This window comes from Apteryx mantelli, chromosome 16 (assembly GCF_036417845.1).
Source record: "Apteryx mantelli isolate bAptMan1 chromosome 16, bAptMan1.hap1, whole genome shotgun sequence".
In the NCBI taxonomy this organism is placed as follows: Eukaryota; Metazoa; Chordata; class Aves; order Apterygiformes; family Apterygidae; genus Apteryx; species Apteryx mantelli.
In genome coordinates, this window is record NC_089993.1 from 9,495,909 (window position 1) to 9,520,563 (window position 24,655).

The 24,655-nt window shown below is 36.2% G+C and overlaps 1 protein-coding gene across 3 annotated transcripts in view; it reads left to right on the top strand.

The window, feature by feature from the left end:
• PARN (poly(A)-specific ribonuclease) overlaps window positions 1-23,764 on the top strand; it is a 63,762-nt gene extending 39,998 nt beyond the window's left edge. For all 3 annotated transcript variants that reach the window (XM_067306035.1, XM_067306037.1, XM_067306036.1), the window contains 3 exons: window positions 12,837-13,026; window positions 19,797-19,990; window positions 22,824-23,764. In XM_067306035.1, coding sequence (XP_067162136.1) covers window positions 12,837-13,026; window positions 19,797-19,990; window positions 22,824-22,876 — 437 coding nt within the window. In that variant the 3' untranslated portion in view covers window positions 22,877-23,764. The remainder of the gene's footprint in view (window positions 1-12,836; window positions 13,027-19,796; window positions 19,991-22,823) is intronic.
• The last annotated feature ends 891 nt before the right edge of the window (window positions 23,765-24,655 follow it).

Below are 24,655 nucleotides of genomic sequence, written 5' to 3' on the forward strand. Positions count from 1 at the left end.
AAGTCTGGAGTTTTTCATCTTTTCAAAAGAATTCCTCTTTGTGGTGAGATACCACAAAGTCATTTTGTGCTTTTTAGTTGAGATGCCCTCGTGTAAAATAGCTAGAGGTCACTGTAAGTTTACATATTTGAGCCTTCCCCCCTCACCTCCCTTCATCTCTTCAGGTTGATTGCTTGCTTATTTCTCTGGGTGGCACTTACAAGACTATTTGTTTTAAATAAAGATACGTATTTTATACCTTTCATAAGCTGACAGCTTTCCTGGACGCTGGATGCTGCGAAGGTCACTTCCCCACCGCTGCCACCTCAGGTGTATAACCGTTGTAATGCCAAGCATGCAGCCAAGTATCTGATGTTTCACCACTACTTTTCTTTTTTTCTTATAACTTAACTTTGTTACAGCAAATATATATTATGGAAAGAACTGAATGTCTGCAGAATATTTAAAACTGAGTCTTTCTGGCATGGTTACTTTTTGTATATAGATAGGGAGGCTTGTTCTGTGGCCTGCATGCTAGGAAACAAATTTTTTTGTTTGAAAGCTCAGGCGATTATAGTCTTTCATGGATTTTTATGAAATTGGGGTAGTAAAATCTCATGTAGTGAAAGTACTCAACCATCCAAGTTGATAAACTAGAGCACCCTCAATTACCAAAGAGCTATGACCGGTTTTACTGTAAAATGGCTTAAACTTCCTGTTTCTTGCTGTAATAAACACATCGTAAAATCAATTCTATTATTCTATTTCCTGATTTTAACTTCTTTAATGAACTGTTTTGACAATAAAAGCCACTATTTGAACTTGTGATTTAGTGGGCTGTATTTAAGTAAAGAACCTAGGAGAACTAATTGTGGTCTGTTTTTTTTAACCTGTTTATATAAATATGTCTGCATTTTCTGGACTGTATAAAAAGCCCTGGAGAACTGTCAAACAATATGATACAGTGCAAGGTGTTGCTGTGGGCATATGTTTACGCTTACCTCTTAAAAATATTTCTGGTTTGGAGTTGGTATTAATATGTATTTAACAAAGCACGCGTGTGCAACAAGAACATCTATAGAAAATAAATGAATTAAGAATGGTGAGAGAGAGTGTGTGTGTGTGAGAGATTTCCCTGTACTGGTAGGGTGGTCAAATTTGGCCTCATATATGAGTCTAAGCATTGCAAAAATATTCAGACTTATTTTACATTCTTTTTAATAAGGGACTGTGTGAAAAAAAACCTGAGAATAGGATCCATTTTGTAATAATTTGGGTGGAGCGTTAACTGATTCTAGGACTACCAAATTTTTTTGAACTTAGAGTTTAGATTTGAGAGGTGTCTTATTTTTCAGCTGGAGCAACAATTCAAATACTGAATATTTTGCTGAAATAATGTAATGAAAATTGAACAGCTGATCATTTAAAGACTGACCTGCACTCATCCTGTGAAGTACATACTCAGGATAACCAGAGTTGATGAATCTGTCTTATAACCTGTTCTGTGCCTTTTTCTCTGTTCAGCCTTGTGGGTGTAAAACAGAATTTGAAAAGAATAATCTGTCCATATTATTAGTTTTGTGTAACAGTATCTTAAGGGTTTATTGAAATTGTGATGGTCTTATGTCCTAAGTTTCCCCCCCCCCCCCCCCCCAATGCTGCTGCTTAAAGTTGTCAACCTACCAGGAGGTAGGGAATTTTTGGAGGAAGGATAGATATATATATTTTTTTTTCAGTTGTCTTTCACATTTCAGATCAATATAATTAATTTTCATATTTGTGCTTTAACTTTACATCAAAAAAATGATGAACTACTAACGTGAAGTTTTGTATAAACTGTTCTATGCTGTTTCTGTTGCTTCTAACCTCTTGGCTTTAGATATTTTAAATGAACTCAAAACTTGTTCATCTGCACACTGGGAGTATGTTAAATTTCTCAAGTTAATATGCATAGAAATTCATTGTGAATTTTTAGGTAACAATGTATATCTTCATCCTAGTGGTCTTTAAAACAGTGTTTCTGAATTATATAGTAACATGGATAGTAACTATTAAGACCTAGTCAAAACATAGTTTATTTTTTGATGATGTTTTCTATTTGAGGCAGGTAATTAATAAGCATTTGTTAAATGGCCGATGCTCCTTTTGCTGGACACATGGGAGATGGAACTTACTGTTGCCAAATTGTACTTCATGCGTTCTCAATATTTCTGTCAAACATTAAGCACGTGCTTTTTAGGTGTGTGACAAAAGATAAAACAATATGTGCTCCTGTAGTTGATAAATAAGAGAAACTTCAGAACAAACTTTTGGTGTACAACTTCTGGCTGTTACGACTTCCAGCTTGCTAGATAAGTTTGCTTTTAAACACTGTTCGGCTTCGTCTGTTTATAAAGTTGGCTTCTCCTCTGGAAGGTTAGTATGAAATAAGTACTGTTCCAATACTTCTCGTCTTATAGGAATCTGGACTTGCTGTAAATAGTCTGGAAATGGTGGGGAAGATGGGAGAATCAGTATTCTGTTTTAATTACGCTTCTGTTGATATCACCTGAAGTATTTCAGTAACTACTCTGAGCAGTTAACTAGTTAGCTGGCATTCGTGAGTCTTCAGTTCAAGCAGCCTAGATGCTCTGTATCCATTATATGCTCCTGTTATTCATGATTTCCTCAAATTTTGGTTTCTACAAACTTCCAAGAACTCTAAGCTGCTGGTTTAAAAAGAACCAAGAAGCACTCTTAGAAGTGGGGTTTCTTGAGATGTCTGTGTGCTTATGGAGTTTTTATAGGTCATCTAAAATGTACTCTGAAAAATTTCCATTACTTGAGTGAGGGATAATCTTAAAATATGGAAAAAGTCTTAAAATGTTAGATTTTAAAATGCTTGAAAGTAAAGAGGGTTTCAGTTCTGAGGCATTTGTGTATTGAATAATCTCTGCGAGTGTTCTCTGCTTTTCTAGTTATAGGTTAATAGGAATAATTGGCAAATTTATTAGTGATAGTTGACTTGAAAAACATACCTGGTTTATTTGTCCTTAGCAGTTAACACTTGTTTGTAATTCTTTTAACCTGGGATTTAGGTGCAGTTTGACAAGATGTATGTTCTTTTTGCAACTTCTGCCAAAAAAAAAAAAAAAAAAAAAAATTAAGACCATTGGTTTGCTTTAAGAGTAACTTAACTTTGGCATCTTCTGAGAATTTTCTCTTGCAGTGTTAAAATGTAATAAATATATTTAATCTGAAATTTTTAATACACATGAAGAGCAACTGTTCCTCGTAAATGGCAAGCACTGAATAATGTTAAATTGTTCCATGTGTTAATGCCCTGATACATGAGCTCATACAGAATTTACTGCGTGCAAGATATCTGCTTCCTTTAGGTTCTGAGCGGAGCAATGTATTTAGACAGCGGGGGAGCAATGGAGGCAAGCAGGTGCAGCAGCTGGAATTGCAATAGCCTTTGCATGACTCTCGGCAAACCGTTCGTCTTGCAGGACTTGTGAATTGCTCAGACACCGAGCGGCTGGGCAGCATGCTTTACCAGTGTGTCTTAAAGCTTCTACTTAGCCCAAACGCTTACTGACACAATTTTAAAGTGTATACCTGTATTTTGAGCTTGTGTGGATATCAATTTCTTCCCCTTTAATTTGGGGAAATGATAGGTAGTATCTATCATGCTACGCAGATTGTGTGAAAAGCTGTATTACACGTGACTGTATGCTGACCATTAAGGTAATGTGAAGTTCACTTCGGATGCATACTCAGGGCAGGAAGCTTCCAAAATATAGTCCAAGGTAGCTGGAATATAGCTGCAGTGTATCTAATCTTCGTTACTGGTGATTTACTTCTTATTCAAGCTATATGCTGTCTTGAACACAGCTTCTCTAGTTTTCGGTGACTTTTTAAGTCGTGGATTCTCAAGATCCACAAAGTTTTGACATTTTAGGAAAGTTTAATTTAAATTTTGTGTCAGTGGCTTTGTTCATGATGCAAAGTCTGCAATGTTGACTCTTAAGCAATATGAATATTGTGTACTCAAATATATTTATATGTACATACATTCATAAGCTTGATATTTCTCATTTTTTAACTGAGTGTTTGAATTCTTGTGTTGCATCAAAATGGAACTTACTATAGGAAGATTTTTTGTAATAAGATACACTCCTTGTAGATGTGTGCTTTTACATTATTTTTGTATATCAGAATGCAAGTTATAATTTTAAAAATGTACATTAACTTGAAACTGCAGATAGCAGAAATCACTTTGATCTTTTGAAAAGCTGTATGTGCTGAAGCTGTGTATGCAATGTAAGGACCAGAATCAAATGGTTTTACTGAGGAATTCTAAGATAGATAGAAATCGTTTCAAATGGCTATAGGTTTTTCCACCTCTCATGGGTAACAAGGAGTATCAGAATGGAAAGGTTACAGATTTGTTTTTTTTTCTGGGTGCCTTTTTAGATGAGGAGGGTATAAACCCACTTTTTTGATGCAATAGTGAAAACGTTACTTCTGGCAGTGGGGTACAGTCATTCCAGTAGCTAACTGTATCTGCCAGTATGATGAGTGAACTCATTATCTGGATAGCTATTTATTTTCGAAGCATCTGGCAATGACATATGGGACATTAATAGGCTTGAATTGACAGCTTCGGTGTTAATAACAGACTGTCTTCTGGACTGCACTGCCTTTAGCATGTCTCCAAGCTCCATTCACTGGTTTCTTGTTCTGAAGTTCATAGCTAGTGTCAGAAATGTCAGCAGATTTTTGCAGGAGTGTAGCTCCTGCAACTGCTCAGCCTGAGCTGCAGTATTTAACTTGCTGGTATTAAAATATAGTTAGTGGTTTGTGCCAGTATTAAGACTTCATGGTTGGATGAAGGGGATGATTCTTTCCCCCTGTAACTGTGGGCTCGCGCTGCTTTTGTTTTGCTGATCCTGTGTTTGGGGGGGAGGAAGAAATTTCCTGCTGGTTGTGGGAGGTGAATTGGCTCATCAGCAGGCCGCTAAACACCACAAACATTGTAGGGGAGGCTTGGAGCAGGGGACAAGGAGCAAGGAATGGGATCTCCCGTTTAGCAGCAACAAGCTGTTAGATCAGCTGTCTAGCCAAACTGAGTTCTGCTGCTTCCTAAAAAGCCTTTCAAATCTGAGCTTGGTGTGCTATGAGTAATAGTAGACACCAAGGCTTTGCATCTGACTAGAAGGGAAGCGTTATATGTATTTTAGACTTTTAGTTTGTAGATTAACAGATCTGAACACTTACATAATCCTCCTGGAAATTAAAATTCTCTTTGTGTAAATACTGGGAATGACATGTGAATTTCTACTTGTATTGTTCAGGAAATCTTGAATTTAACAAGAAACTGAATTGTTGGTTGATACAGTCTCGTCTTGGTCTTACAGTAAAACATGTGGTATAAATCATAATATAAATAGCTATTTTATGACTTCCAGCATTTGTGATGCAGAATTAAGAGGACAGATTATAGACTTGCCCTCTGGTACCTGCAGCCATATTTTCTTCTCATCAGTTAAATATATATACATATATACGTGTGTCCTATTAATTTGAATACAGTACTTTTTTTCAGTTTCATGTTGAAATTCTTTTGACTATCTTTTCATTTCACTGGGATTTTTTTGGAGTAGGTTAATACACTTCTCAGCTTTTATTTCAGTTACTAAAGTATTTAAACAAGGTGCAAAGGTTAAATAGCTTGAATTCTTTCAATACTTAACAAGACCTGCGTCTTTAAGAAGTTAAAACCCTTTATAACAATCTACCTACATGTGCGGTGTGAAATGTCTCGGGGGACTGTGCGATCATCTGCTTTCCTTGTCAGGAGAGATTTCCTTCCCCGCACCCCAGTAGCTGCTTTTGGAATGCCAAAATATTTCTCTCCCATGTGAAGCTGTATGCTATGCAAAGAATGCATATGGGGCTGTCCTGATACTATATTGATATTTACATTTATATTCATTCAGTTGATTCCATGCCAGTAGCTAACCTGTATTAAAAGCAAGTCACTTAAATTTTCTGTTTATAAAAAAACCCTGCCTGCTTAAATTTTGTGCAAGATTTGATGCAGTGGGTGTCAGCAGGTAAGCTGGACAAGTTTGGCATTTTTTGTTTAAGAAAAATCTAAAAGGTGGTTTTACCTTTCTGCATAGTAAATAGTTTTTTTTAATGTTCCAAGGGCATAAAAAGATGCTTCTTGCAAGGATATCAGGCATTCTAAAGAGGTTGCCTCACAACCAAATAAATGCTAAAATATGAATAGTCCTAGTAGACCGAGCACTGTGTGGCTGCTGTTTTCTGTCCGCAGTTTTAAACTACATGTGAATAGGGACAAATGTTGGAAGAATAACTTAAGATATTGGAAGTCTGAGAGACACCCCTTAATTTGCTTCTAGATCTATGAAAGGGTAATAAAACAGGCAGGCCCTGGTTATCAGCAAAAGGAAGGAGGGGAAGCCATCCCAGCACAAAAAAATATTGCTTGTTTTTGGTTGTTTTTTGTTTTTTGTTTTTTTTTCTTTCATTTTAAAAGCATTTGCAAGAAGTACTTTCAAAATTGCATTTATTGCATCTTTTTGTTTGGGCTACTGCATAAACATGATATATGTCAGTCAATTCTATTCCATTAAAAGTCCTTTCTAAGACATTCTTTGATTTTAAAGCAGTGTCTAAGGATCCTTCCTCTTTCTCTGCTACGCTTTGTATTTGGCTTTTTTTATCTTCTGTAAAACCATTGTCTTTCAGATCATCTGTTATCTTGCCATTTCCTCCAAAATGGAGAGTCAAAGACTTTAACTTCCAGTTCGCTTTGCCCTCTGACTAACCTTATCAGCTGATCATCATCCCTTGCAAGGTGAACGGCGTTTTGTCACCACCTTCGTACTACTCCCATCACCCTGGGTTCAGGTGTCAAAAGAGATAACAATCTTCGTAAAAAGATAGTCTATTTTACAAGTCTATTGCTAAATTCAGAAATCTATTTCTAAATCTGTATTATCACCTCTCACTATCTTAGGCTAATACAGGAGAGGAAAACAGAAAGAGATGATCAGCACAATGTACAAATTGAAGTTTTCAGTTTTGATAGAGATGCAGATAGTTTCTAATAACATGTAATTCAGAGACTACAAACTCAAACTGTTAAAATACTTTTGCTCATCAGTCTCTGCTACATAGATTCCCTGGAGCAAGTGGGTATGTCTTCACCATCCTTAATCTGCGGGTTTTTTTGCGAATCAGCATGCAAGTTATGAAATTAGATACTGCATTAATTAACAAAGTAGACATGTTTTGTTAGCTTGAAAAATTGTAGTCCTAACACAGTGATTTGTCCTTCAATATTTTGTACTTAATTCTGTACCTGTGTCTCAGGATAATAGTGGTTTTTACAAAGCTAAGAATTTTCTTCATGGACACCAAAGAATAACTTAGTACTTTACCTTAGTGGATTATTTTTAAATAAAGTATTTTAGGCATATGAATTTCTAGGCATGTGAGATTGATCAGTCAAGTATTGCTTGCTTTATTTTAGTAAATGCAGTACAGATGATTTTAAAGGATTGTATTTTCTTAGTGCAGTTTGAACACATGGTCTGTGTTTGTGAAATTGATAAAAACTTAAGTACTTTGACACTTGGTGCTTTTGTAATATAGCACTTTCCAGTCTGTTTAATATTTGGGACACAGAGGAGAAGCAAGGCATGTACAGAAGTTTGATAAATTCCCTTTTAGGGGGGCGGAGGGGAGGAGAAGCAGGCATGCTGAAAAATGATTGAAAACTTGTTGTCCTAATAGTTACATTAAGGCTGCTTTTCTTATCACTGAATAAAAGATAGAATAAATCATTCTGATGATCTCTCAGGCAGTGAAGGTGTGTTATATTTCTGGAACTATGTTGACTAAGTAATTACTTTTAAGTTTTTCAGGGCTTTTGAGATTTTTCAAAGTGTTGCTGGGATCCAAAATTACACTGTATTATAGGTTTCTGCCAATTAGGCTCTGTTTTCCACATAGTTAAATATGCTTTTATCAGTGAAAAATTTTTAAATTCATTTTAATTACCTCCTGACCTCAAAGCAAGGCCTTTCTCTTCATGATGCTTCAGTGCAGGATGATCCTAGAGGATCTTCCATGAGATCTTGGAATCTTGTTTTATCTAGTTTTCTGCTTTTTTTAAAAAAAAAAAAAAAAACAAAAAACTGTCTGCAGTAAGGTTAGGCTGTTTTTTGTTTTGTTTTTTTGCTTTCTCTCCTTTTACCTTCCATGAGGGCAAGGATTTTGAAACTCATTAAAGAAGCGTCAGTTTGTTTGTAACCCTGTGCCAGTCTGCTGTAGTCACCTTGTATGTGAAAAAACGATTTGAATGCAGCAGCACAACTGTTAGGCTTGTGAAAAGCAGGTGATTAGACTTAGCAGTTATCTTGACTTCCTGTGGTCACTATTGAAATATATTTGTTTGACTCTGTTAGAAGTACATCTGTGCAGGACATCTCTGTTGAAAGTGAAGAAGAATATTTACAGGATAAAGTTTCCTCTCAATAAAAGCTTTAGCATTGGGTACCCTGAATGCATCCAGCTCAAAAAAATACCTACCTTGCTAGTGTGGGTTGATGACCAAGGATTTAAAAAATCCTCTTGTCATACATAGATATCTTAACCTGGTAAATTAATGAGGCCTTAGATCGGTTTGGACAGCAGTGTCAGATCCCCCCCCCCCCTTTTTAGATTATTCTTTTGTCAGAGCTAAGAGTAACATGCTACATAGGGCAGTTATTCCCTGGATCACTTCTTCCCTGCTAAAGAAATGTACTTGTTTTGTAGTCTGTAGAATCTTCCACATTCCTGTGAAATTTTGAAAAATCACTGAATAATAAAGTAAAACAGCCAATTACTTCAGAACTTCATTCTCTTCAAGTGGTGGGTAGAGGAAGGAGGACAGAGACTGCGAGACTCAGTCTGCACCATATTTCTGTATTTGAATGATTACCATTCATTATTGACTCGAGTGTTATACAGACAATCCAAGTGAAGAATCATTCAGAAAGAATACTAAATACAGTACTTTATTGGTAGCCGAAAAGAACTTAAGGGCAGCATAGCCTGCCTCCCTCCTGCTCTTAAGGATTGTTCTTATTTAAACAAAAAAAAACAATAGCAAAAAACCCACACCCAACAACAAAAAAGTGCCCATTTAGTTAATGGGGGGGGGAGGATGGGACGGGACGGGTGGAGGAAGCTCTGCTGGTAGAAGTAATCAGCTTCTTGAGCAAAGGTGTTTCATCCTTTTCCTGGGCCCCTCTTGGCACTGCCGTCATTGTTCAGGGAGCCGTTACACTGTTCTTTATTTTGGCTGCCAATACAGGCTATTTGAGAAAAAGTTTCAGTGGTAGTGGAGTAATTTTTGTGGTATGCTGTTTGCTTGTTTGGGGTGTGGTGGTAGTTATGGGGGTGAGGAATCAGGTCTAAGGCAATAATTTGTAACCCTTTACATTGCAGCAAGGCTGGTGGTAGGCTGGTTTGCTAGTCCAGCCCCGTTGCCAGCCCTGCTCCCTTGCTCTCGGCAAGGCCTGGCCGGGAGCCAGCGAATGGCGCTGGGACTGGGGGCTCCCTGGCTTGCAGGTGAAGATGGAGCACAGAGGTGGTGACTGGACCTGGTTGGAAAGGAAACTGGTTAGGTGTTAAGGGAAAATACGTTTGAGAGGGACTAACCTGTATGAAGAAAACTGGGATAAGGAACGAGAGATGGATAGTGGGACATAGATTGCCTATGTCACAGAAAACTGTTACCTAAAGGTGGCAGAGACAATTTAAATAAGGAGGCGGGACTGCTACCTGGGCAGAGCAAAAAGAAAACAGTGAGTTTGACATTAGAGAAGGTTTAGGGTTATGATAGATTGCAAGACCATTGTCAGATGAAGACAAGTCCAGAAAAGATTGACCTGGGAAACAGACAGGTAGAGGGTAGGACAAGAGCAGAAATGTTGGCGAATTAGCGAGAATTCTGTCAAGTTCGTGGATTTTTCTATTGCTTTCTGAGAGGAGCCAGCAGACAGAGTGCCTAATCCTTTTTATATTGAGCCAACACTAGCAACTATTGGTAGTTTCCTTAAGTCACATGGAAGAGGTTGGAGAAGTGCATCTAATGTTTCTGGTCCAACTAATTAGGCATGCCTTACAGTAGAGATTTTCCAGATATACTTAAAAGTCTGGAAAACTGCACAGAAGGTGCATGAAAAGTACATTAATATTGCAAAGCTAATTTCACTACTACTTAACCTAATATGGGTGAATCATGCTTATGCATTGATAAAGACCATAGCCACATGATCACATGCTGTTTCTTTTAGAGGATTTGATTTGTGACTTCTCTGGTAATATGTTAATACAGAGTTGTGTAAGAACCCAACCCTGACTGAATGCTTTGTGCAGTGGACAAATTAATTCTGTTTTTAGGCTAATTTACAAGATAATCTCTAATTTGGGGTGTTCAGTCTTTACTTCTGCTTTCTGTTTATAAAGTAGGCATAATTGCACTGCTTCAACTAATGAGCTTTACTTTAAAACACTGGACAATGTCATGATGAAAAAAATGCACATGCACATTTCTGATTTTGAAACAGAGCATGAATAGTCCCAGAAGCCAATAAATAAGGCTGTGGAACCACACACTGAGTAATGAGAATAAAACAAAATATTGAAATGGCTGCTCATTAATTGAACCCTGCCCATCTGATTGAGGCAGTGGTCCCATATTTTAAATTGTACATTATCAGATGAGGTTAATATAGTAATCTCTACATAGTATCCAAAGTGACCTACCAGAGGTCACGTTAAGGCTTCATAAGTGAATTTTTACTTTAGTGTTTCGTAAGCTTGTGTGCTTAATATTGCAGACTGTGTATTAATCTGTGTAATTTTGTGTGTGTGTGTATTTTTGGAATAAGTTGCTATAAAATACAGGCCTTATTTCAAGAAAGCAGAGTTGTCTCTGTTCAGAAATACCTTTTTTATTACTTTTTTTTTTTTAAAGCTATCTTTAGGCTGTGCTGTAAGAATTATTTTTTCCTTAAACATGGGCAAGGTTTGTCAGGGAATTAAGTGGAAAAGCCACAACTTTGGCTCTTAATTTAGGTCAAAAGAAATTAATGTGAAATGGTTGTTGTGTTTTAACAAATCACTACTTACAGATGATCCATGGTAACTATGTGCTTGATTTTTAGGAAGTAAAAGCACACTTGAGTTTTAACTAAACAAATTTTACTCCTCGGAATGTCAGCTGGCATGCAGTGGCGCAAGTAAGCCTTGTTAATCCATTCATGATGCCTGCACCCTTACTTCATGGGCAATAAATATGCTCCTAGTTTTTACAGACAGATCCTGTAACTTTATATTTGAAAGCAAATATAAGGAGTGTTGGAAGGAGAGATGTCTAACATCTCTTTGGTTAATGCATTGCTTTGGTCTTAAACTATTAATCATAACTTCTGATATCTATTCTTGGGATTAAAACTGAATATATGAGGCTGTTGCCCAGTTTTATGTTCTTTGAAAGGTTTTATTTCAGCAGCAAGCAGCATCTATTTACCACAACTGGTGTAGAGGTAATTCCTTTCACAGTGGCATAGATAATCTGTAGAATAGATTTATCCTGAAAGAGGGAAAAAAACAAATCCACCCACCTTCCTCACCTTTTCTGAATTGTGATGTTGGAGTATGCCATTTCTCATGCTTGGACTATTTGCAGTACAAAGTGCCCTGAATTCAAAATGACACAACTTCAACTAGGATCAGAATGTTGGATACACAGCTTGAAATTTCAACAAAGATTGGAAGTACACTAACAAAATCAGTGGTGTGGGGTGGATTTTTGGTTTTTTGGGTTTTTTTGTTGTTTTCTTTTTGTCACCTGAAACTATGGTATATTAAAATGCACAGACCAAGCACGTGAACAACTGGATCTGTTTTTTTGTTGTGTTTTATATTTAAATTGGTGTTATTGGTTAGTTTACAATACTTTCTTTCAGTGAATTAAGCTGCAAACAGCAGAGGACACCAGCTGACAGCCAGTTTAATTTGCTGATTCATCTGTTACGGCGATGGCTTCAGGCCACAGCTTGGCTTGCAGATTAAAGGCTGAGAGCTGCAAAGATGATGGTACTTGAAGGAATGTTGGTAAATTGTTGCTAAGTGAAAGCAGTGCAAGTGTTTTTATAAGTGATCCTAATTTTACATTGACAGAAATCCTTCTACCTTAAACTTCCAGTCATTGTTAGTTAAATGGAGACCTGTCTTTAAAAAGATGCAGGGATGGAACAGCTGGGTATTAGTTAAGGGCTGCTTCCATGGGTATCTTGTGCAACAAAAAATGCAGCTCAAATAAGCTTATGTTTCACAGCAATCAAACAAAGTTTTGGCAACAACTTTGCAAATGTCGTCTTTTCCTGGCAGACTTGCAAAATAAACCTGCTGGTTTAAGTAATGAGACTTAAAGGGAAAAAATCCAGGAAATCTTTTCTTGCCAACAAGCAATCTGGAAGAGGATTATGAGTGAAGAATTGATGGTTTCTAATTTAAAAGAAAGAAGTCTTAAGTAGAATTAACCCTTTTTTGTATGAAGTCTGACTCTGAGAAGTGTTTTGAATATGTAATTCAAACATAACATGGATTAGGAGAGTACAATTTTGTTTTCTTTTTTTGCACTAGCAATAGAACTTGAAGTTGTTTATATGAACAGAACAAATAGCTCACTGACCTCTGCTTTTCAAAATAACTTTATTTCAGGAGAGGGAATACTGTCATTAACAGTGTTTTGTATATAATGTCACTCTTCTTCCCCATAGCTGTAAACACCAGCAGGTATGCTGAAAGTTATAGGATCCAGACATATGCAGAATATGTTGAGAAAAAACATGAAGAAAAACAGGCAAAGAGAAAATGTACAGAAGATAGTTGGAAGGAGATGGAGAGAAAGCGGTTAAAAACTCAATGCACACCTTATGTTTCCCAGAGTCGATACTACTGTGTTAACAGGTGAGACCTTTTCTGTGTTGCCGACTCTTGCCTTTTTATTGCATTGTTATTGCCAGTCTATCAACTGGGGGGTAGTTTTTATCTGATAGGTGGCATTTTTCTCTCTATACAGCTTTTTTTGTTTGTTTGCTTATAAATCAGTGGTGGTACATCGTCTGTCACAAGGTCATTGGTAGACGAGCAGAGAGGGGATTTGGTCAGAAACATGTTTAGACATCTTTTAAGACTGTTGGGATTTGGGGGACAGGTCAACTCACAGCTTCTGAGCTTGGTGTAGCAGTACTATTTCTTATAATCAAAAGAATAGAATTGCTTCCTTTCTTTAGTTTGCACCTCTGAATGGCTTCTGTCATTTGGAAACTTCGCTGTTTTCTCAAATTCTTGTAAATGCCTTTTTCTTTTTTGGCTGACTTTTGTGGTGATAATGCAGCCACAGAGAAAGGTATGAATTACCATCTCTAGCAGCCCTAATGAAGTCTTCCTTGTGTCTCAGAAAAAGGAGGACAAATGATTCTTCAATGGCTTTGAGTATTCAGAGTAAACTTTGCAAAGGGTTTGAATTATATTTGTAAATAGTGAACCAAGTCTGGAGACCTCAGTTTTGATTCAGGTACAGTAAGTTACCATGTGCATTTCTTGTTCCATCTTTACCTTGTCATATTAATGAGAGGTTTTGATGTGAAAGTAACACGATTTTTTTTTTTCCTAAGTGATCTATGTGGCTGTGAATGGGGAGGGCTTTAGTGGGTGGGGGGTTTTTTGATGTTAATTAGACTATCGAGTTATTGCTATTTTTTTTTCTCCACCAAGATTCTATCAATTGTATTTAAAAGTAAGTTGCAATGGAGCGCAAGTCATGTTTTTGTAGTTTTTGTTGCAGTTGGACCGTATTAGAATGGCATAAAAGCAATTCTGAGCTACTGAGCTGTTTCTGCTTTCTCTTTTCTGAGAATAGTGTGATAAGTTTGAGCTTTCATTACATCTTCCTATAAATGTTATCTGCCATGTAACAAATATACTGAATTTGTTTTGTTCTTCTCATCTGAGTGATGTTGTGATTTGCCTACAGTGCAGAATTAAATGCAGGTGTGTGTTTTGGCTAGTTGTCAAATTTTCATGCTTTTGTTATGGTGGGAATTGTAAAAGTGTAAGAGATGTGTTTGATCCCTAAAAAACATATGAGGAGCCTGGTGATAAAATTCCTGTTAAATGAAGTTAGCTTACTGAAACTGTTGTGCTTATGAGAACTTGGGAGTGCATACTGTGAAGAGCTGAAGAGCTCTTAAGTCTGTCCTGGCACTAGCGCACATGTGCTGTTGGTACCTGATGGCTGAGGTTTAAGTCTATAGTTTATTGTTAAGTCTATATTAAATATTCTTAGACTATTTATCACATCTTGATTCTACTGCAAAGGTATCTTGAGAGTCCTAGTTTTATTTCTACTAGAGGAAGTACCTGGCCTTATTGAATGCTGTTATAGGTATTTTGGGTACTGCACGGATCCTGGGCAGATGTTAAGAGTGGCGTCTTGTGGTTCAAACCAAAACCGGCTTATTCTTTTAACATATACTTTGGAAAACATTAAAGTGATGCAGAGTTGTTGTTATCTCTCAAAGAAGTTTGAGGACTACTGCAAATGTGTCATTCTGAAAATGGCTGAATGAAACTTTGCATGAATTCTTTCCTTAAAGTTATGGTATTCCTCAATGAGTTGTCTTCCTGAGTACTTAATCTCCTTGAAAAATTTTAATCTGTTTTTATATTGTTGAAAAATCCCACATGATGCCTCCTGATATACGCAGCCTTGTTTTCGGGTGATCAACATCTTGTTGCTTTGGATAGCAGGTTTTATTTTGTTTATAGGCAGAACTTCTTTTGTATTTAATGTTATATGAGTTTTTGTTCTTTAATTATTCAATGAATAGAGTGATTCATTTCTGTACCAAACTGCCTTTCATGCAGGTCTTTTGACATGTTTTTCTTAATTTTATTTCTTTGTTTCCAGTTAGATTATGTTGTCTTGTCAACTAATCTTTTGTAAATGCTTCCTCTTAAGTGTAATCTGGTGGTTATACCAGATTCAGAATAGCAGGCATCTGCAAACCTTGTGGTCTTTCAGTTCACTCAGGCTGACTATAGATGCGTTTTCCTTTCCAGACAAAGTTATATATATTTAAAATAAAAAAAAAGTATATTTTTTGCTATCGATTAATTTGAATCATTTAATTGAATACTGTGATGTATGTTCTAGCTGGTCCCATATAATAGCTTTATGTTACTGCATCCTTTATTTGTTTATTTACTAGTAAATAAACGTACTGCATCAACTTCTGCTAGGGAGAACAGCTACAGAATAGCCCATCCTCTCCATGATAATATATATATTTGGGCTGCTTTATTTTCCTCCTTCCCCCCCCTTCCCCTCTTTCTTCCATTAATGAAGCTGTTAAGTATTTCTTATAAGTAAACTTTATCTTACATTAACAGATTGATAAGTATATTATGAAGGTTCTTTAATTCCTGTCGTACTAACAAACTGCACTCCCCTATTGTAGAAGAACTTCATTTCAGAAAATATAGTATAATAGTATTAACAGTAGTTGCAAGGCAAAAATAATTTGTACTTGTTATATACCACTTGTATATAACATATTACTATTGGAAATCAAAATTGGTGTTAATGGAAAGTCATTCTTTGAAAAAAAGTATGCCTGATGATTAACGTCAGATGGGAGAGTGGTGCAAAAACTGATGCATTTGACAAAACTTCAAGTAGTTAATAAGATCTCCTGCTTATCTAAAGCCATTATTGAGAACCCATTTTAAGAGGGGATGCAGCATGGCCTCTTGCGCGTTATATAGCACCAGGTATGTTGCGGTCAGTAAAGAACTGCCTGCCAGCTCTGCCATGACAGTTAAACACGCTGATTTAAGATCTTTTCCTTTGCAAAACAGTGTTAAACCATAGCATGAAAATTGAAGTAGGGTATGGGTTTTTTGTAAAATTTGATATTTTGCTCTACTTGTAGTTGCTTATTCTAACTTTCCTAATCCTCATCTAGGAATGAGTGAAATAAAATAAGGTTAATGGCAAGAGACTTATACTAGTTAAGTACAGAAAAGTGATATGTCCTTTTGCCTTACCAGTTTTCTAGCTAAAACCAGCAGCACCGCATCTGCTGTCAAGTCAGGCTGCTGTTTGTAGCACCACTTCCTTGGATACCTGTATTTTGCTAAAGATACTTTATCCTGATCTCATGCTTGAAATGTTCATGCGTTTCTGCTGATGATTCCTTCACTATGTTTGTATTACCTCTTGTTACAGTTTGGTTGTTACTGAAATGGTTGTTTGTAGTGGTTTATTACTAAATAGAGGATAAGAATTGGAAAAGCTGAGCCCTTGAAGATATGGATAATAAATATTGCAAACAAATTATAGTATTCCAGTGTTCTAGTGTTATTTGAGGTGACTTCATCCACTCTTAAGCAGAAATGACAAATTATTATGATGGGCTAGTAAGTACACCCACCCACCCACCCTCCATTGTTTAAAGTGGCAAGAAAACACAGGATCTAGATTTTGATTTAAATGAACTGCACTTGAAGCTGGAGGCCTGTACATACCCAGGCCAATTCCAGACGCTCTGCTGTGTTGGAATAAGTGGCCCTTTCAAAAGTAGGCCATGCTTCTTCCAAAACAGAAAGTGCTTAATGCTATTTATCATCATTGTTTTCCCCCTCTTTACCCAGTGCCGCTTGCTGACTCTTTCAAAATAATCACTATAGCACTAGCCGGATTGCTGCTCTTTAGTAGCTGAAATGACATTGCAAAGTTCATGAGCTGTTTAATCAGGTAGCGTCTGTGCTCTTGCTGCCAGTAGAGCTTTATAAGCCTGCCACATCCTGTTGATTCATCAAATTGTGTTTAGTACTAAGTTGCTAGTCATACTGCTGGAATTTCACAAAAATACTGTGTTCTTTGTTTTTTAAGATTATACTTATTATGAATGGAAATTGAAAATAAACTCTACAGTTTGTATTTCTACCATCTTCCTCCACTGGCATTCATCGGGTCAGTTTTGCCTGGAGGCTGATGTGAAATTAGGCCAGCAGGAGGGAGAGGTGGGGGAAGAAGAGCTGGTGAAACCTGCGTTCCTTGAAAAGGATTAGAAACCCCACCTACCACCTTCACCCGTGTGAAAGCTGTATTGCAGGCACTGAGTAGGTTTGCCAGCTGGCAGTGTGCGACAGGCTTTGCTCCCCCTCCCCCCCCCCCCAAAAAAGCTTGGATAATATTTTTGTGAGAAATGAGAATAAAAGTCCATTTCAATATACAAAAGAAGTTTCAGAACCCCTTTAAATATCTTGTCTTAAAAAAATATGTATTGCCTGCCTAACCGTCATATATGCGTGTTTTGAAACTTCACTGAATGCTAACTTTGTTAATTGTTGAATTAAGTCTCTGTCTCTAAATATGCTGTGGGTAACCAAACAGTCAAAGATCCTAAAGCAGTATATCTGAATTAAACACTTACTGATAACTATTATTTTGTTTGGTACTTCTCCTTCGGTTAGTTGTTTCTCAACAGAGAAGGAAATTGAGACAAAAATAGGGACATATTCCAAAATAGCTGGTATAAGTAGAAAACTGAACTTTGCTCTGAGTAGTGCTGTAACTTGTATATATTTAACCATACTGATTTGCTGCTATTGCTAAGTGAATAAATAATGTTGCTGTAGTCTTTGAATCCTATTTTATGTTAAAGAAAAATAAGAAAAAAAATCAACCCTTAGTGATGTAGAATCCGTGTAATCAAAGAAAGAGTGTAGAATAAAATTAATATTTCAGGCAAAAGTAAGCAGTCAGCAGTCCTTGATTATAAAATACCTGTATTTTGGTCTTTGTGCTGTGCTGCCTGTTTCTTTGTCTTTTATTGTCTCTGTTTATTTTTCTTTGTTTATTTTTATGGCTTTTTAAAGGTATTTACAGGGAAAACATAAGGCCTAAAATTAGTTCTCCTATTGTACCTTGGTACACAGCTAATTGCGTGCCAAAGGTGAAGAACTTGTTCTTCCTTATTTGCAATAACTTCTTGAGAGTCTAAGTTTAAAAAATTGTAAGTTCAGCCATGAGGCCTTTTCAAAAAGGCTTACAGTGAGAGCAAGTTCCTTTCTAAGAGCCAGGTGCTCGTAATATTCTTAAGAAACCTTTAGGATCATAATTTATAGCTCCTGAGTCATCTTCCTGATGTACTTTTCCAGAATACCTTTCCTAAAAGTGGGTTTCTTACAAATGTTCTTTTTTAATAATATTATTTCTTAGTTTTCCAAAATGCTTATTTCTGTACTAGATGTTGTCTTCTACTGCCGCCACCCCCAGCCTAGTTTTTGTCTGTTTTACAATGTTGAGACTGTATGTAGGGTAAACAGTTCTATCTATCTTTTGGGCTTTCATCTTTTTATTGGTGGTAGTTGTGGTGTGACTCGAAATGATGATTTGTAAGAGACCATGCAAGAAGGCCTTCTGTGTGTGAAAGTCTGGAGAAATAGGCAGCAATTCATCAAAGTAAATGCTGTTTGTGCTCCTAAAGTGGAAGTAAGAGCATGAGGCTAAATCATATGTTTCATGTTTGTTTATTGCCTTTGGACATCCCAGAAAGAGTCTGTTTTTAAATTGCAAAATGTTCAGCCGAAAAAATTCCATTTCAATGCCAAAACTATACAGCTAAATTTAACAATCCTTTAGCTGAAACCTTAGTGAAAGACCATATTCCCCCGCTATTACTGATTAAAAGAAAAATAAAAAAGCTTGTAAGATTGTTCTATAGCTCAATACTGATTTTTATTTATATATAACAAAAGGCTTTTATTAATACAGCTATGTTGTCTAGTTCTTAAAGAAAAGCTAAAGGTTTATAAGCATAAAATTAGTGTTTCAAGTACATTGTTCTAAAAGGATATTAAATCATACCTTTAAAGAGCTGGTATTCATACACTTAGAAGCTTATAATGGGAAATGGTTTTTGAATTAGCTCCTTTGCTACTGCCTTCTTTATTTTTTTACATTCATACTTGATTTGATTTTAATATTGTCATTTGGCATTCAAGACAACTTGACAATTGTATTCCCGTGGATTGAAAATCTGTGCAGTGTCATTTTGGTGTACGCTGAATGAAGTAGAGTTCTAAGTGCATGTTCGTGCTGTATTAGTCAGGCTTCATCCAGATATGGACAGATCTTCGAGATCTGATTTAAAGTTCATTGCATAGAGGTAGAAGCTCCATACTTTTAGAGTTACATACAGATCAAGAGAGAGAATGAAGCGAGCATGTAGAATGCTTCAATGTCGAGATGTATGTTCAAGGCTTAACAGTTGCATATAACATAGTGTCTATCGAGAATGCCCTGTAAGAGCTTTCGTAACTAAGGCTGAAGACAGTTTTGAAGAGAATAAAAATTAAAACCCCACAGGGATGGAGAACAGCTGTAATAAATACTGTTGAGCTGAGTGATTTGATCAGAATAGTGGATTAATATGAAACATCTATACCACAGAGAATGAATACCTTCATGTATATAAGGTGACACAGTAGGTAGCATATTTATGAAATATTATAGCTAGTCAGATCTTCCAGGTGATGTCATTTCATGGTGTACCACTTTCTAGAGAATTTATTCTACTACTTTCACAAGCATTTAATTGATGTACAGCATCTAGTTCCTATTGGGTATTCCTGGTTTGTTCATAGTCACTTCTGCTGTATTTCAGTTTTACAGGTACCAGTACATTGGGAAAGAGAAGCATGAGTCCTATTCAGGAAGAAACTGGTTCTGATGATATGGAAGAGGGAGACGTCCAAGATCTAGAATGCGATCATACAGACTCCTGTGCAGAGTCTCTTCCAGATGGTAAGAAGAGAGCCAAGAAGTTCAAAAAGATCAAGAAAGAACAAGTTCCAGCAGGTAAGAGCACTGTTCTTACTCATGTTTTTCTTTTCTGTTTGGAAATGCCCTAGGCCTAAACAGAATATAAATTGTTTTTTGAATGTCTCAACTTTTCTGGGCTCTTATGAACATAATGCAGTAAGTCTTCATATTTAAGTTATTTAAGCTGAAGATTGCATCATACAGAATGTCAAAAAAACAAACTTCAGAAACTGAGGCTGAGAGGCAATCTTTTAAATTCAGTAACAGAAGGAAGCATGAGGTAGTTAGCTTATTGATTACTTTCCTCCTCAAAATAAAGCCATTTGAATATTTTTAACTATTTTAAATATTTTTACTTTTTCTTTAATATGATTTTCCAGTTAAGGTTACCCAATATGTTTTTGCATGTCATAAGCAAAGTTGAAAGAATTCTGGATTCTAGAGTAGACTTCCCTGTTAATCCAACAAACTTTATCACAAACTGTAAGATTTGCCTAATGTAGACCTTTTCCCTTAAGGCTGACTGGATGGTGTCACAGCTGATGTAGATGCACACAACTTACCTTGACCTGCTGGGTGTGTGTCGTTACACAATCTCTGTTGCTTAAAAATAAGCCCAGTTTTGACCAACCTACCTGCTGTCCTGAAAGCTAATATGTGGCTTTTAATTAGCAATTTAAGATTTTATAAGCTGATAACATTGCACTATACATCCTTTACTTAGTTATTTGTGAGATAAGGATTTTCTGTAAACTGAGGAAACAGAATTTCTCAGTGCAGTCAGTATATTACCTACCTTTATATTTGGTCCAAAACCTTAGCAGTCTGCATGCCTGCCCTTTACTGCTTGTCCAGCCCACTGCTTGCCAGACTGCTATTTTAGGCTGACTGCAGTTTGACCCAGTCAGACTGCTGTGTTACATCCCCTGAGATAACTAGGCTGCAACTCTACTGATATCCTTGCCTCTCTAGAACATTTCCTGAGCGTGTGTTGACTTTCTGAGCCAATTCAATAAAGGAGTAACTTTCCAGACAAGTGCTGATCTACTGGGCTCTTAAATTTACACGGGTCCTTTAGCTTTCTGGATGCTCTGCATTTATGAATCACTTAACTGTGCTTTTTTCCAATGTTAACTTGGCAAGACAGTGATGAAAAGTGAGTATGTTTAAAATGCCTTATTGCTGTGGTTCCAAACATTTTGGACAAGTGGATCACAGTCACCCTTAGCAGTTCTTGTAGTCTACCACACGCTCTGAGGAAGCTTTTGTTTATTAGAAAGGCTTGCTGGACCGCAAGCAGACCATTTGCATTTCATGGACTGCTAGTTGCTGAAACTTGAGGAATCTCACTTTCAGGAGATGCAGATTTGGAAAAGCAGAAGAAATTGTAGGTCTTTATTATAAACTGCCAAGTTGTGGATTTGCCCAGACAATAAAAAAACACTTTTTCTTTCTTCTTGGTAATGTATTTTATAAATCTTCTCCTTTTTAAATCTTGTTTTGATCTCAAGATATAATGCTTGAAAATCAATTGTTTCTAATAGAAATAATAAACTCAAATCATCTTTTTCATGTATTCGAGAAAGTGTCTTGATATGATGTATACATAAGTATATGCAATGTTCTGTGTGCTGTTTCCGCATAGGCTTTTTTGTTCTAATTCGGTTGAAGACTTTTCACCTGAGGTTTTCTTTTTTCTTTTTTTTTTTTTTAAATGACTTTAAGACCTAAATGTGTGTTTAAAGTTTTTTTTGAACTGTATGTCTGGTTAAAGCTATTCTATGTTTCACGTAATATTTTTGCTATGTTGGATGAGTTATTGCAGCCTGTACAAAAAAAAGTAATTAAATAACCTGGGGTAACATGAACCTCAAAGGATTTGTTTTTTGTTGATCTATTTATTGCCGATTCTATTTCAACTTTCTTTAGTATCTGCTTGTGGAAGTGGATTAGGATATAATAAATTAAGTCATTCAAAACTCTTAATTCTTGGGCATGTGGAGTACTGCCTGTATTGAAGTACATTCAAATATGCATTCAAATGCAAATATGCATTCAAATATTCTAATAGCTAAAATTTCGTTTCCATTCCTGTTCTAGTTGCTTTTATCCAGAAAGTGATACTGTATACCAAGCATCCTCTCTCCACATTTTGGTACAGTAAATCTCTAAGTTGATTCAAAAGCTGAGATTGGAAATTACTTTTTTCCAGTATTTCAATAGGGCATTTGTTCCATATAAGTGTTTGCTATAGAAGAACAGTGAATGAAAAGATGACAGGACTGTCTACTGTAATTCTGAGTATAAAATTCATGGTCTCTATTTGGCGTGATGGAAATGCATATTGTCAGCATTAGGCGATCTTTCTCAAGTTATTTTGGGCTGGAAATATTCTTCAGTATTTTAATTTTCTTAACTGCCTTTAACAAGAGTAACAGCAAGCCTGTTTGGGAAGGTAGTATTATGTAACTTTATCCTATGTATTGCAAAACAAAATGACTGATTAAAAATATTCATAAATTTTAAAATATAATATTTAACATTTAGGTAAGAAACTTGAAATTAACTATTATTGCTGCTTTGTTCTTCAGTGGGTTCAAAATATAATTTGTTGTAGTGTTTTTTACAAATGAGTTTAACTCTCTAATTTTTATATTTTCTTATTATTTTACCTTGCTCATATAAACAGTCTGTTGGGTTCTCTTTATAAGTGTTGACTTGCCAGTAATGTATCTAAAGCCTCACTCTGGGGGAGAAAATATGCCTTTTTATGCTCTGAAAGAATCAAAAAGATTCTTGATTTAGTTTCTATTCCTTTCAGTAGTAAATGGAAGTTTTTAATATATCGCTCTGTGGCTTTGTCTTTTAGGAAGCCTCACAAGTAGTTCCACTGAAATTTTTGAAGTCCCTGAAACGTGGTAGGAAACAACGGCCTTAACAAGTGGAATTGATTCAAAGCAGTTGCAAGAATACACCTCTTGGAAGCCATACTTTATTTAAATAAAGTGGTGTTAACAAAGCAGTATGTGTCCTGAAAATCAGTTTAATTTTTTTAAACTGTTTACTGAACAATCACTTTTACTTGTGTGTATATTAACTAGTTTACAGTTCTGTTGTTGAACATGTGAAATCCTTGCTGTTGTAAATGATGTTAGATTTAAGAAGCAAGACTCAATGTATTTTGGTCATATACTTTGGCATGCTGGCTATGAAATGTACAAAAAGAACTGGCACTCTCTGAATTTTGTGCTAGGCTGTTCCCTGTGCTTGAGGGGAGTTACCATAAATCTCCTAATCTTTAGATTTGTTTCAGGCAATATCAGTATGCTGTCGGCATTCTTGAGACAGGTAGAATTGCAGTATCTCATATCGCTTTCTACCGCTTACTTCATCTGGAAATCTCTTTTAGTTTTCCATTTCCCTCCTCTCTCCCTGCCATAGTGCAGCCAGTATTCATCTAAATACCAACTTTACACTTATCCTATCCTTTCAAAAAACTGTAATTTATAAGTTCCTCAAACATGAACGTCCTGGTGGGAGGTGATATTTCTTTTTCACATCTATTGCTGTTTTCACTTTTAAGTCTTGATCTGATTCTTCCCTCCTCCTTCCCCAGTTTATGGGGTTTTTGTAAAAATGTTTTTGGTACCTGTGACAAACCTGCTAACTGCACCAGCCCTTTATTTGTTTAAAAAAGATCTGCCTTGGTAGATTTCAGAAAATGTTTGATATTTAAATTTTTTGTATCATGGAAATAAAAAGCAAAAGATGTATTTCCATAAAATGAAAATTAAAGAAATTTTCTTAGGATCTGGTTTGTTTTTATTTTTTGTTTTTCTGAAAACCGAAGTGTTCTTCTGTGTGCTAGTTTTTTGCTGTTCATAATATGGACGATTTTTTGTCTGTATAAAATCTTCAGCTTGTGATTACAGACCCTTTGGGTCCATGGACTACTTTCAAGAGATTTGTGAAATGTAACCAAGGAAAGCAAGCCTGTTGTCAGAAGCTTTATATTGCTATGTTTCCGTTGGGAAAAAAGAAGCAAAGAGTTTTGCAAATCAGAAGGTTCAAAACCATTGCTGTGGAGAGTGGAATATTAAGGAAGCTTCTTCAAATTGTATTTACAGTGGAGTCTGAACCATTGTCATTTAAACAATGCAATAACCTGTTTGAAGGTATGAGAAAATTTTGTGTGCTTGTTAAATGATAGAGTGCTATCTTGAACTAGCATTGCAAAGGGGAAAATTAATTTAAGGCCCTCAAATGTTTAAAAGGTTTTAAAAGTTTTATTTCTAACCTTGGAATACTGCTGGAGATACTAGAAGTAGGTTTTTTGAACAGCATGTGGTTTGTGAGAAAGAAGACAGTCTTGTTAGTAATGCAAGGGAAAATTAGGAACTGAGCTCTTCTGCTCTCAACAGTCCAGAGACTTTTCTTCCCTGAAACTTGTAACATTGGAAGTAAATACTTGATCACTTTCATCTTGAGTACCCAAAAATGCAAAGAAAGGGCCAATTCAGTTTTCAGAATATAAGCAACAATTGGTGGGTTTTTTTAAAGAAGCATGACATCTATGTTTTAGGAGGGAGTGTAGGGTCATGATCTCACCAGGATGCAAAAGCATGTAAAGGACTGTCAAAACTATAGGTTAAAATGCAAGCAATCTCTGATCGAGAGCTGCAGAGCCCTGCCCTGTTGCAG